Source organism: Vanrija pseudolonga, chromosome 5 (assembly GCF_020906515.1).
Source record: "Vanrija pseudolonga chromosome 5, complete sequence".
Classification (NCBI taxonomy): domain Eukaryota; kingdom Fungi; phylum Basidiomycota; class Tremellomycetes; order Trichosporonales; family Trichosporonaceae; genus Vanrija; species Vanrija pseudolonga.
Genome location: NC_085853.1, coordinates 1,481,424 through 1,494,490, shown reverse-complemented (window position 1 = coordinate 1,494,490; position 13,067 = coordinate 1,481,424). Strand labels below are relative to the sequence as shown.

The following is a 13,067-nucleotide window of genomic DNA, read 5'->3' as shown; positions in this document are numbered from 1 at the left end:
GCCATTTCAGTGCGGCAGTACGTCCTGGCGAACGGGGCAGGAACGCGTTTCAGACACCACCCGAGGCGCCGAGGCCCAGCCAGCCAGCCCCCTTTGTTTACTCGCCCGCGGCTGCCGTCGCGTTGCTGCTCCTCTGCCTGCATACCCTCCGGGCCTAGAAAAACAAGGCGATGGTTTAAAGGCAATGCTGAGGCGCACGTCAACGACAAGCCCACGCCATGAAGCTGCTCCTACTTACGGCGCTCGTCGTCTTGGCGGGCATCACCGAGGGGCGCCCCGCCCTCCCAGCCACGGCCACCGGGCCAACTCCAGCTCCAGCTCGGCGCGATGCCGACGCAGCACCGACCCCCACCGACGAGTTCTTCACGAGCACGCTCCGCATAAATTCGTTCGGCGGCGAGTGGTACACGAGCGTGCGCGTGCCGCCCGAGAGCGAGACGTTCGTGTGGACGGCGTACGCGTGGCTCGACGACGGGAGCCGCCCGGCCCACCGCGCAGCGGTACTCCTCGACGCCATGATCGCGAGCAGCATCGCGGGTGTCGTGCTCTGCTTCTTCGTCGGGCTCCCGCTCGTCGTGTGGTACCGGGGGCGGGTACGGCGCGAGATGGCGGGGAGAAGCCGCCGGCATCAGGTGGCGGAGGCGGCGCGACGGCGCCCGCGCCGCGCCGGCCGTCGTCGCCCGCCTCGTCGACTTCGTCGCGCAAGCTCCTCGTCGGCGCCGCGGCAGCCGCAGCAACAGCACTCCCGAAAGCCGCCGCCGCGCCACTCCGCCGCGCGCTCGTGACCACCACGATGACGGTGTACGCCGTCTCCACGGATAGTTGGGGCGACGAGACTCACATCCCAGCCGGAATGGTCAGGACCACGCTCCGCGTCCCGGACACCACGGTGACGCTGTACCCCGAGACCGCGAAGGCCGCCTACATCAAGGCCATGCGCCAGCAGCGGCTGTACGGCGGGATGATTGGCCTGAGCTGGGCGGCGCCGTTTGTGCTGGTGCTCCCGTTCCTCCTGGTACGTGGTAGCAGGGGAGGGCTGGGAAGGCAAAAGCTGACGACGACGGCAGTACTACTTCCTCAAGCTGCGCCGCTGGCGAAAGATGCAGCGTGCGCAGCAGGGCGTGCCGCTCGATACGTTGCACCATGTGGAGCCGGGCAAGAAGGTCGACGATGAGTAGTGTCTTAGCGCCGTCGATGGCGGGTGGATTGGCGTGGAGCGCGCCACGATCGTAGTGCCACGTGTGTACTGGCTACACCGGGGCATGGAGCCGCGTACTATGGCGATCTCCTTGTACATACCCTACGGATGCATCCTATGTGCGCATCACAATTGCTCCATGCGCAGTGCACAGTGCTTGTGTGCCACACGACGGCAACCACCCTCTTGTCTAGTCTAGCTAGTCTAGCACTTGCCACTGGTGCAGGTATGGTCGCCACTCGGCACTCGTCTCCGGGCAACAATGCAGCGCCACCAGCCACCCGCCAGATGATTCGTGTACGACGTGATGCTCCACAGCCAGCGAGCAACGAGCCGCGGACACCAGCCGATCCATCGATGCGGAGCTGGATTGCCGCCTTCGCACACACTGGGAGTCGATCCACACCGGGCCAGCGGCCAGCGGACCTGACCGACGTCACCTGTGCTACTGTACACTGCTGATCCGATCCGACCCAAGCAAGTGAGTGAGACTGCTCCACTGAAGTGGATCTGTTCGCACGCGGAACGGCTGTTGGCTCGCCGTCGGGTTCCCACTGCCACACGCTCGGAGTATCCCACGTTAGTCTGGGACGTGTCGGCAGGTACAGAGCGGCAAGCAGCTTGTCCAAGTCAGTCAGCGTCAGCCTACATACTTCGTCCTCACTTGACTTGCTCCGCTCCGGTCAAGTAATCGCGCATCGTGTCGCTGCACACCACCGCCTGCACACCGCCGCCGATCACGTCGATCATGGCCGAGATAATCTCCCATTGGTGCCATGTTCCGGCAGTTGCGGCCATCGCGCGCATCGCTCGTCGTTGCGATTGGGTGGGCGCTGTTATCTGGCTCGCCCATGACGTCTGGGGCGGTGCAAGATGTGCGTGACCGCAACGCTGGGTCAGCGTGCGGAAGTGGCCACCAGGGCGAGCCACCCATTATCTCCGATGCGAGAGTGACGACGAGGGCGGCACAATGCTCCGTTCTGCTGCTACTCCGGCTTTGGCGGCATGCGCACGTTGTGCCATTTTCAAAGTCAAAAGTCAGGTGCCTGTGACGGGGCGCCACTTCGTTTCAGCCCAGCAGCGGTGTAGTGGCGGTGGTCTCCTTGGTCCAGTGGCGTCAAGCGAGGAGGACCAAGTTGAATTGCCTCAACCAGATTCTCTGGCGCTGCTCCTGCTCCTCCTCCTGCTCCTGCTCCTGCTCGTCGTCGTCGATGACAGTACTCGGAATAAGCATGACCCCAAGGACCAATAGCACCTCTACACCCCCCACCACTACCCCCGATGTGCATGCCAAGAAGCACTGTGCAAGGTACCTCGCTGCAACCTTGTGCCCTGCACACCCATTCCCTAATAACGGATATCATGGCCCCTTTGTACAATCAGGCACGGTCGCCGATATGTTGGTCGCCACCACACACACATAGAGTGCACTCTGCGTCGCTTAGGAATGTTACAAGTCACCGCTGCCGCTGGCCCAGCTTCGATCTCGTTCCGCGGGGTCAGGATGCAGCTACTGCCGCGATCACCCATCCATCGCATGGCAACCAACGGCGCTAGACCAAGCGCCTGACTTTGTCTCCAAGGGGCAAAGATCGTATAAAGCCGTCATCGGGTGGTCCGCGGGGCATGCTGCTCTCGCTCGCTGCCTGCTGCATACACGCACTCGCCACCACCAAGTACCGATACCATGCGCCTCGCACCCCTCCTCGCTGCCGCGGTGCTCGCCCTTGCCGGCTCGAGCGCGGCGCAGCAGGCCATGACGAGCGGCAGTGGACTTGGCGCCACGCCGACGACGTGGGTTGCGTTGCTGGCGGCTTCGAGTACCCCGCTGACGCCTACCTCTCAGTGCGCTGCCGTACAATAATGCAACGACTGCGCTCCCACCATCGTCGAGCGGAATACCAGTGGCCCCGTCCCCCACCGGCACCATGTCACCCGACGACTCAGCCACGCTCGACGCAGCCCGCACACATACCAACGACCTCCGCATGGGCTTCATCGCAGCCACGAGCGTCATGACTGCGCTGTGCCTGCTGCTCGGCGTGCCCTTCGCGGTGTGGTTCCACCGTGCCGTCGAGCGCGAGGTCGGCGGCGGCCGCGGGCACGGAGGTGCAGCCGGCGCCCAGCTGCCTTCGTACGTCGAGGAAGAGCTGCCAAAGTACGAGGTGTCGAGCCCGCGCTCCTCGGTACAGGCTGCGCCGAGCCCTCCCCCAGCGCGCAGAGGCAAGATCGTCACGGTAGCGTCGTTGTTGTTCGCGCGCCTCCCGTCCGCCGCGGCGCAGGCAACGGCAACGACGGACGCACCGGCGACGCCCTCGTCCCTCTCCGCCGTGCTCAGCGCCGAGAGTAACAAGCAGGCGCTGTACGCCATGGGCATCGTGCTCGGCGTGATTGGCCCGCCGCTCATCGTGGGCTTCTTTGTTCTCGTAAGTGCCATCTGGCTCGTTTCGTTTCGGTGGTCTGGTGTGGTCACGGGGTGGAATGGGGTGGCTGGTTGATTTCATTTCGGCGACTGCCACACCCGGCCGAGTGAAACGAAACGAAGCGAGGCCTCTGTGATAAGCAACGTAACATGTCGCTGACATTACCACAGAGGTCATACCGCCGACTCACGCGCTGGAGGAACGCGCAGCAACTCGCTGCGCCCGTGGCCATTTCCAAGCCGGAGCGCGGCGACGTCTAGGTGTTTATCTTAAGGGGGTTCTTCAGCGGCCGCAGGTCGCGGCCAACACACAGTTGTACTTACTTGACGACTTCGATACACGACAACAGTGACGTATAATCAAAATAGGTTAATGTGAACAGCGGTGATGCATTTGGTGTGTAGTTGGTTGAAGAGGCGACAGGAACACTGGTGTAGGGTGCACGCCCTCGCAACGTGTGTGTGCCACTCGCGCCTTGTATGGTCGGCAGGACCGGGCGGCGTGTGTACCGCCGCTTGTGCCGTCCTGGGCGCACAGATGGTGAAGGAATGGGTGCGAGTGGGCTGCGTAGCTGGATGGGGGGTCTGGCTGAACGCTGAACGCTGGAAAACAGCAACGACACAATCCCCATCTCCCGTTGTCTCCTCACCTCTCATCCACCACCAGCGCTCACTCCCCACCACCATTCCACTAACCTCTGTGTCTTACACCGTTCGACACCGTCCCTAGACTCGTGCTCGTGCAAATGCACATGCAGCGTGCATGCCCGACTCGCACCCGTGCGCGACGACAACACCCAACCGCACACTCATCCCGTCGCTCACCCACTCACTCACTATCAGTGCCGTCGCTGCCGCCGGCTCGGCGCGCTCGGTCCGGCCCACCGACATCGGTAGACGCCGATATTCGTCCACTGCACATCTCTCGCCATCCATCGACGATTCCTAAACCAGCAAGCAAGCACGACACACTCGGTACATTGCGCGGGGGATATAGCGTGCGAGGGGGCCGTTCTCGGTGCGTTCTGATCAAGCATGCATGTGCTCTCGGCGAGGTCGGCGTCGACGCGATTGGGTCGGCTGTTGCCCCCCCTCAACGGCGTCTGGTCGGCCTAGCCGACTGTTCCAGCAGCGTCCTGTCATCTCCTCCACGTCCCTCCACATGCACAGGTCCACTCCCCGGACCCGGCCGTTGCTCTCCTCCACTCGCGCACCTCGCTCACGCGCGTCACTTTACTCCGAGGCTTAGGCGATGGCGTACCAGAAAAAGCAATGGCCACCGCTCGGTGCAACCTCGGCGCCCGCCGCATCCTCGGCTCTCGGCCGTTAACAATATCCCGTCTTTGCTGCCAGTAGCCGCGCACAGCCGCGTGCATTTGGTTTTCCCCACACGTTTACATATGCCCCTGTGCTGCGGGGTGTGCACGGGGACAAGGAGGCTGCACGGTCGCGGCAGAGGAGGGAGGGGAAGAAGAAGACAACGGCCGTGCCAAGCTGCCAGTCGGCTCCACAGCCCTGACTCTTTTCGGTGGGCCCCGAGTATATGTCCTCCCGGACCGAGGACCGACACTGCGCCGCGAGCGGGAGGTGGCCAGCAGCTCTGGGTTGGCCTGGTTTCGCTTATAACAGAGCGGGTGGGGCTGCTCTCTTCCCCCCATCGTACGGTACATACGCATAAACCATGACCATCGACATCACCCCCATCGGCAGTGAGTGCGGCGTGCTGTGGCTGGCGTAGTGATGGACGTGACTGACCACCCCGCCCAGTCGACCCCAACTGGTGGCGCCAGGCGCTCGTCTACCAGATCTACCCGCGCTCGTTCGCCGACGCCAACGGCGACGGCGTCGGAGACCTCGTCGGCATCACTGAGAAGCTCCCCTACCTCAAGGAGCTTGGCGTGGACGCCATCTGGCTCTCGCCCTTCTACCCCTCTGCGCTCAAGGACGGTGGCTGTGAGTGAAGCGCTCGCGCTGATGGTCGCGTCGCTGACACCCCCGCTAGACGATGTCGCCGACTACCGCGACGTCGACCCCCGCATCGGCACCATTGCGCAGTTTGACACGATGACCGCCGCTGCCAAGGAGGCCGGCATCAAGATCATTGTCGACATTGTGCCCAACCACTCGTCCGACGACCACGTCTGGTTCCAGGCTGCGCTCAAGGCCGGCAAGGGTTCGCCCGAGCGCGAGCGCTACATCTTCCGCGACGGCCTCGGCCCCAACAAGGACCAGCCGCCCACCGACTGGGAGACCTTCTTTGGCGGCTCGGCATGGGACCCCGTCGGCGACGGCCAGTGGTACCTCCACCTGTTTGACACGTCGCAGCCCGACTTCAACTGGGACCACCCCGAGGTGCGCGAGGACTTCCTCAAGACGCTCCGCTTCTGGGGCGACCACGGCGTCGCTGGCTTCCGTATCGACGTCGCCAACGCCTGCACCAAGGACCTCTCGGGCGACCTCCCCAACTGGAAGGAGGTGACCGCCCTCTCGGAGCAGATGGTCGCGGGCACGCTCCCCGAGGACACGCACCCCTTCCTCGACCGCAACTCGGTCTTTGACGTCTACCGCGAGTGGCGCAAGGTGTTCAACGAGTACAACCCTCCCCTCACTGCTGTCGCCGAGGCGTGGGTCGCCCCCCACCGCAAGCACCTCTACGCCGCCAAGGACGGCCTCGGCCAGGCCTTCTCGTTCGACATGCTCATGTCCGACTACGACCCCGTGTCGTTCAAGAAGATCATCACCGAGTCGCTCGAGCACGCCACAGCCTCGGGCTCGTCCACCACCTGGGTCTTCTCCAACCACGACGTCATCCGCCACGCTACCCGCCACGCGCTCGACATCAAGCCCGACAACTACCGCGAGGCTACGCGCAAGTACCTGCTTGCGCGCGGCCAGGACCCCAAGGTCGACGTCGAGCTCGGTCTGCGCCGCGCCAACGCCGCGACACAGCTCATCCTCGCCCTCCCCGGTAGCACGTACATCTACCAGGGCGAGGAGCTCGGCCTGCCCGAGGACGTGTCGATCCCCGACGAGGAGCGCCAGGACCCCACCTTCTTCCGCTCGCCCGGACGCGACGTCGGCCGTGACGGCTGCCGTATCTGCATCCCGTGGGTCGCCGACGCGCCCAACATGGGCTTCGGCCCCGGCGCCGCCCCGCACCTCAAGCAGCCCGAGGTGTACAAGCAGTACGCTGTCGACGTCGAGGACAAGGACCCCAAGAGCACGCTCAACTTCTACCGCAAGGCCATCAACCTCCGCCGCGAGCTCCAGGGCGCCGAGGAGCTCGTCTGGAAGAGCGACACCCCCGACGTCATCCACTTTGAGCGTCCCGGCGGCTGGCAGAGCATCACCAACTTTGGCAAGGAGGCTATCGCGCTTCCCGAGGGCAAGGTGGTCGTGACCTCGGGCGAGCTCGTCGACGGCAAGCTGCCCCAGGACACGACCGCTTGGGTCGTGCCGGCTTAGACGGCGGCGCGGCGGCAGTGGCGCGGCAGATGACTTGTAACAAGCAGCTGTACGATACACTAGAAGTAATATGCTAGATCGACGTTGGTAGAGAGATGCAGCACTGTTCTGTACGCGGCCCCGGCTTTGAACTGAGCAGGCGGGTTGTGTGTGTGGCACTGTTCGATGCTCGCGGTGTAGCCGGCCGGCCGGCCGCGGCTGCACCCCGCGCGGCTCGCACCGCCGGCACCCCAGCCCAAGTACGACCCCCGCACCACCCCACCGTGCACCGGGGTATCGTCGCGGTTAACGAGGCCAGTTACGCGTCAAGCAGCGGTACCTATCGTAACGGGCATGGGTTCGAGCCTGCGTGGGTTCGAGCTCAGACCTGGCGTGGCGTCATTTGTGAGGGACGCAAATGACTTGAAGCGCCACAGCTTGCAAGCTGGCCGCCGGTGCTGCGGCACACGGGCAAGAAGGACGGTCACAGGGGTGCTTGCAAGCCCAGGTCGGGGGGATCGAGGGATCCTCTTTTGCATACATGCGCGCTGTGGGCTGGCGATCGCACACCGTTCACAACACTGCACAAGTGCATACCTACAACCAGTGTCCGTGTGGCACTTCGCTGTGCCCACTGCTCGCCGCCCAGGTCCTACTTGGTCCCCGGCGCCGCGCCGAGCATGCCGAGGGGCACGTTGTGCGCGGCGCGCTGTCGCTGGCGCCAGCGGCGCAACTTGAGGAACGAGTGCTGGTATCAGCAAGGCGTCGCCCTGTGCCACTTACCAAGAGGAAAGCCGCCACAACCAGCATCGGCACAGCCCAGCTCACGCCAATCAGCCCCGCGTACACGTGTTGCCGATGCACGGCCTTGATGTAGCTCGCCTGCGTGGTGTACGGGAAGACGGTCTGCGTCTTGTCCGGGATGCGCAAAGTGGTCGTGATCACGCCTGTCGCGGCGGGCGAGTACAGGCCCAGCTGGTCGCGCGACTCGGTGGACAGCGTCATTGTGGTCGCGACCAGCGCGCGGCGGAGGGGCGCGGCGAACGCCTTGGGGAGCGCCATTGCTGCCGCTGCGGTGCCGACTAGGCCCTTGCCCGATGAGACCGAGTACACCGAGTACACCGAGCGGCCCCGTGGCGGGGAGTACGCCGGCGGCGCCTCGTCCCCGTCCCCGTCTCCGCGCTCCATCTCGCGGCGTACCCTCCTGCGGTACCACAGTACGAGCGTCAAGCCAACAAAGCCCGCGAGGCAGAGGCTCGTGATGATGCTGGCCAAGAACGCATTGAACAGCTTGTCCGCTTTCCGGTCTTCGCGGAACCAGTCGTCGGTCGACTGCGTGACGGTCCAGACGAACGGCGCCGTCGCGGCCGGGTACGGCACCGACGTGATCTGCGTGTCTTGGATCTTGCCCATGATGGTGCTCACGATCGTCGTGGTGAAGTACTCTGCCGTCGTGTCGGCGCCGAGCGTGTACGTCAGGTGCGGGTTGGCGACGATCGTCGTCATGGCCGTCTGCTCGTGCCCCGGAGCTGTCGTCTGCGGCTGGGTGATTGTGATCGTCGTTGCCCGCTGGGCGCTGGCCTGGGTGGCTAGGAGTGCGGTGAGTAGCAGTGGCAGCATGGTGGTGGTCGTGGTGGTGGTGGTGGTGGAGTGTGCAGTGTCAAGAGACAGACACTCTGGTGTGCATGCACTGGCTGTCACAGCACGATAGCGTGCATTAAGCCCACACTTCGGCCTGCAGCCCACCACCATCCGGCCTGGTGACATGACCGCCGCACATGATTCAGTAGTCTGGCCGCAGACGGGATGAGCTAGAGAGCAACAGGCACTCTACAAAAGCGGGTATCCAGACGTCGTCATCTGACTCTTTGAAACCCCGGGTGCCTTTAAATGTAATGTAGCATGTACGTACAACAACAACAGGTGCGTCATTGTCCATAATCCTCTATGCACGCAAAGTACAGACCCCGCTCTCACGCTAGCGCCATCCAGCCATCATCACCGAGCCCCCGCTGCAATCTCACGCGATGCAGCGTCGCACCGCGCAGCCCGCACGGCGGAGTAGTCGACGTCCCCGCCCTCGAGGTACTTCTGGACCTTGCGCCATCTGCGCACCTTGCGCCACGATATCTGAAGCGTCAGCGGCTAATCAACCAGCCCATCCAAACAAAACGCACCAAGAAACACAGCGCGATAAGCCCCCACGGGATGATGATGCCCAGCGCGATGCCGACCTGCGCGGCAGTGTACTGCCGATTCGCGGCGGCCAGCTGCGCCGCGCCGGACGGCGACCAGCCCTTGTACGAGTAGGACGTCGAGGTCACCGTCGCGTCCGGGACGCGCATCGTCGTGTTGAAGGTCACTGGCGTGTAGGAGTAGGGATACGGCACGCCTGGCACGCGGGTCGACGCCTCGACCGCCGTCGTGACCCATGCGCGCGCGGCTGCTGCGGGGCCCGCAGCGCTCGGCGCCGCAGCGGTGGCGACGGGAGCTCCCCTCGCGACAGGCACGTTGGCGAGCGCCGCCCCCGCCGCCGTGGCGACGGCCGCACCGGAGACCAGCAGCCGCTGGCGCTCTTCGTCGGCCCCGTACTGCGGGAGCACACCCTCGGAGGGAGGGGTGTACGCCGGCGCGGGGTCCGCCTCGGCAGCCGCGTCGCGCGCATGTTGCCTGTCGATGGCGGCGCGCTCTGCCGTCCCGGCGTGGCGCATCATCTCCCAGTCTTGCACGGTGCCGTTGCCGCCGCCGCTGTCGCTCAGCACGTTCCGCCGGCCCGTCATCTCGCGCTTGACCGTGACGAAGTGGTACCACAGCCACGCGGGGAAGCCGACGAGGGCCATGAGCAGCGTCGACACGATGACAGTGATGACCATCGCGCCGTGCAGCGAGCTCGCGCGGCTCTGCGCGGCCCACACCTGCTCGTTGAAGATGGCGCCCGGGGTAGGCTCGGGCCGCTGGAGTTCGACCGCGGTCCATGTCCACTGTGCCGTGTTCCGGGGCGGGTACACCACCGTCGTGGTGCGTATCGTACTCGTTGAGAGCTCGCCGCCGGCAAGCGTGATGGTCGTAGTGGCGACGTCGTATGTCGACTCGAAGCGCCCCTCGCCGGCCGTGAAGGCCGTCGTTGGCGTGTTGGCCACCGTCGTCGCGAACGTGTTGTACACGCTCCGCGCGGTCGTCGAGTAGATCGTCGTGCCGGGCAAAGTGTACGTCGAGCCGTACGCCACGACCGTGGTGCCGGGGACAGTGACTGTCTGGATCGCGCCGGCGGCGGCGGCGGTGGGCGTCGTCGCTATTGTCGCCGTCGGGCCGGGGTCACCCATGGTGACGGTGGTGACGAGCACGCCGAGCGTCACGGGGATGGTGAGGGCCGGCGCGGCTGCCGCCACAGGAAGCAGGACGAAAAGCGCAGAGCGTATCCGCATGGTTGTAGGTGGTTGACGTCAGTCGCGCGAGTGGGGTGTAACCGAGGTCGGTTGGTTGTTGTTGTTGCTGCTGTCGTTGTTGTTGTTGGGCTGTCAGTGCCATGCTGCATCCTCGCGCGCTATGTACCCCGCCTGCTCCGACACGAGCGGGCGGGCCGCGGGATGCATGCACGCACAGCCCCGAGCGCGGCTTGCGGTATGCACAGGACTAGCGGGTTAATTGTTACGACTCTAGGCAGGTGGGTTGGGTGCATTGGGTGTCCTGCAGTGGTGGCACAAACGTGCTCGAAATGCCAAGCCAGCCGCCGCTGCACCAAGCCAAGCGGGTCGGTCTATTCCGGCACACCGACGCCACTCCAAGCACTGCATCGACTCCACTCTCTCCGACTAGTTGACTCCCCAGTATTCAACCTTGCGGCCAGTAGTCCTCTTGGCCCGACGGCGGCGGAGATACGCGTGCTGGGCCGTGTCAGCTCTGCTCGACGACCGACACAGGTCAGCATGACGTATCGCACGTACCAGTGACAAGCCGGCCATCAGGAACAGCGGCACAATGACAATGATGGGGAGCAAGATGGACAGCGTCGCGATCTGTTGCGTGGCGTACTCCCTCTGGGGCTTGTACCAGTTGTCGTAGAACTTTTGGTCGTCGATTGTGACCGTTGTGTGCACGAACTCCGTCGAGGCGTAATATGTCGCCGTCGTCGTCGCCGCGGCGGGCTTGGCGAGCAGCGGCACGGCGGCGGCAGCGAAAGCGACCGTGCCAACCTTCTTGTTGCTCGGGAACGCCGTGCCCGTGCCCGTCGGCGGCACCATCTCGAGCCCCACCCACGGCTTGTATACCTCGGGCGGCGGGGCCTGCTGGAGGAGACGGCGAGTGTGGGCATTGTACCGGCGCAGGAGGAACAAGAAGACAGGGAGCACGACCACGAACATCACCACGCCGAGCGTGACGGTCGCGATGAACAGTCTGTGCTCCTGGTCCTTCAAGGCCTGCACGCGGAGCGACTGGATGTGATCCACCTCGCTGTACCCCGTGTTGGTGGCGGGCACCGTCCATGTCCTGCTGCGTGTCAGGACGAGGCTGTTGGTGCCCGGTGGCGGTAGCGGCGCTCCTGTCGGCGCGCTGCTGTTTGCCTTGGTGAGCTGGGCCTCGGCGGCAGCGAGGAGGGTGCTTGCGGCCAGAGCGAGGAGCAGGGGGGAGGTCATGTTGCTTGTTTTGTTACGACTGATGATCGTGTGAGCTGGGGCTGGCCAAGCGCCGTTCATATATGCCGGGAGGCATGGGCATGGTGGGTTGTTAGTGGGTCAAGCACCACCCATCATGTGCAAGTCCGTCTCTGAGCTAGTGGCTGGCTGGCACTGCTCGTTCGGCTCCACTCACGGAATGGAGCAAATGTTGGACATGCACCATAAACGTGCTCATACAACGACATAGCTGTGCAGTGCAAGGCGACTAGCCACGATACTCAGCACGCCTGTCTACATACTTGACTCCCGCGAACTCGAGCTGCTGGCGAAGCTCCAAGTCGCGACGTAATACCGCCCTGCGCTCGCGGTAGTGAAGATACAACCCCTGTGGGCCGGCAAGTCAGTCCAGCTAGCTACCCACAGCCAGCCGTGGCACACGTACCAGCGCGAACCCCGCCACGATCAGCACCGACACGCCCATGATAGCCACCAGCGCAATCATCCACGGGCGGAAATCCTCCTCGGCGATCAGCCGGTCATACTTGTACTTGTTGTCGTAGTACGCCGCGTCGTCGAGCCACAGTGCCACAGTCGTGGTGGAGACGTATGTGGACGCGGCGGCAGACTTGGCGAGGAGGGGAATCGCTGCTGCCGCCAGCGTCGCCGCGCTGGCCTTCGAGCCGGTGCCGGTGCCGGTGGGATAGGCGTACGGCTCAGTAGCCGTTGGGCCGATTACGGGCTGCGCCTTCGCCGGCGACGGGCTACGCGGCGCCATCTCGACTGCTTCTGGCTTGGGCTTGGGCTTGGGCTTGTGCGGCGTCGGTCGCCGCGCCTGGGGCTTGATAAACACCCAAAGCGTGACACAGCAGACTGGCACGACGAGGATGAGCATGGCGGGGCCGACGACGAGCGTGGCGGCTCGCATGGCCCCCACGCGTTTTTGCAACGCCTTCACGCGCGCCAGTTCGCGCCGCTCGAGCTCCTGCCAGCCGGGGTTGAAGGAGTGCTCATAGCCCCTGGTGACGGTCAGGACTTGGCCTGTGGGGATGCTTGTGGCGGTGGCGGATGTGGCGGTGGTTGTTGTGGGCGAGAGTTGCGCGTCGGCGAGCGAAACGGCTACAACGAGCAGGAGGGCGGCGAGCATCGTGTGGCGGCGCATCTTGTGTGGCGACCCACTGGTCGTGAGCCTTCTACGGCTTCATATACCCAGACGTCTTGCGAGAAGTGGCGACACACCGGCTCGCGTGAGCGGCACAAGTTGCCGGTGTGCCCGTCTTGGCACGGCCAATCGTCGTCAGTGGGAGTCACTGCACTGCTTCATGTCTCTCTCTCACAAGGCACAACCTCGCCAAGCAGGTCCGTCCCTCCCAGGCCCGGATCCAGCGGA

The 13,067-nt window shown here is 64.5% G+C and overlaps 6 protein-coding genes across 6 annotated transcripts; 3 read left to right on the top strand and 3 right to left on the bottom strand.

The window, feature by feature from the left end:
• Positions 1–218: 218 nt before the first annotated feature.
• Positions 219–1,178, top strand: LOC62_05G007258 (uncharacterized protein; the record flags this gene model as incomplete). The annotated part of the gene is made up of 3 exons (XM_062773779.1): positions 219–593; positions 620–1,015; positions 1,068–1,178. 3 exons carry the CDS (start codon positions 219–221, stop codon positions 1,176–1,178), a joined length of 882 nt encoding a protein of 293 aa, XP_062629763.1.
• A 1,707-nt stretch (positions 1,179–2,885) lies between these two features.
• On the top strand, positions 2,886–3,696 carry LOC62_05G007257 (uncharacterized protein; the record flags this gene model as incomplete). Its single annotated transcript, XM_062773778.1, has 2 exons — positions 2,886–2,992; positions 3,045–3,696. The coding sequence occupies 2 exons, from the start codon at positions 2,886–2,888 to the stop codon at positions 3,694–3,696; spliced, it is 759 nt and encodes a 252-aa protein (XP_062629762.1).
• A 1,593-nt stretch (positions 3,697–5,289) lies between these two features.
• On the top strand, positions 5,290–7,180 carry malL_1 (Oligo-1,6-glucosidase). The gene is made up of 3 exons (XM_062773777.1): positions 5,290–5,329; positions 5,388–5,573; positions 5,623–7,180. The coding sequence occupies exons 1-3, from the start codon at positions 5,302–5,304 to the stop codon at positions 7,083–7,085; spliced, it is 1,677 nt and encodes a 558-aa protein (XP_062629761.1). The 5' UTR covers positions 5,290–5,301; the 3' UTR covers positions 7,086–7,180.
• Positions 7,181–7,716: 536 nt separating this feature from the next.
• LOC62_05G007255 (uncharacterized protein) lies at positions 7,717–10,489 on the bottom strand (the record flags this gene model as incomplete). The annotated part of the gene is made up of 4 exons (XM_062773776.1): positions 7,717–7,812; positions 7,893–8,653; positions 9,089–9,194; positions 9,242–10,489. The coding sequence occupies 4 exons, from the start codon at positions 10,487–10,489 to the stop codon at positions 7,717–7,719; spliced, it is 2,211 nt and encodes a 736-aa protein (XP_062629760.1).
• Positions 10,490–10,876: 387 nt separating this feature from the next.
• LOC62_05G007254 (uncharacterized protein) lies at positions 10,877–11,698 on the bottom strand (the record flags this gene model as incomplete). Its single annotated transcript, XM_062773775.1, has 1 exon — positions 10,877–11,698. One exon carries the CDS (start codon positions 11,696–11,698, stop codon positions 10,877–10,879), a length of 822 nt encoding a protein of 273 aa, XP_062629759.1.
• Positions 11,699–12,089: 391 nt separating this feature from the next.
• On the bottom strand, positions 12,090–12,839 carry LOC62_05G007253 (uncharacterized protein; the record flags this gene model as incomplete). Its single annotated transcript, XM_062773774.1, has 1 exon — positions 12,090–12,839. One exon carries the CDS (start codon positions 12,837–12,839, stop codon positions 12,090–12,092), a length of 750 nt encoding a protein of 249 aa, XP_062629758.1.
• Between the last annotated feature and the right edge of the window lie 228 nt (positions 12,840–13,067).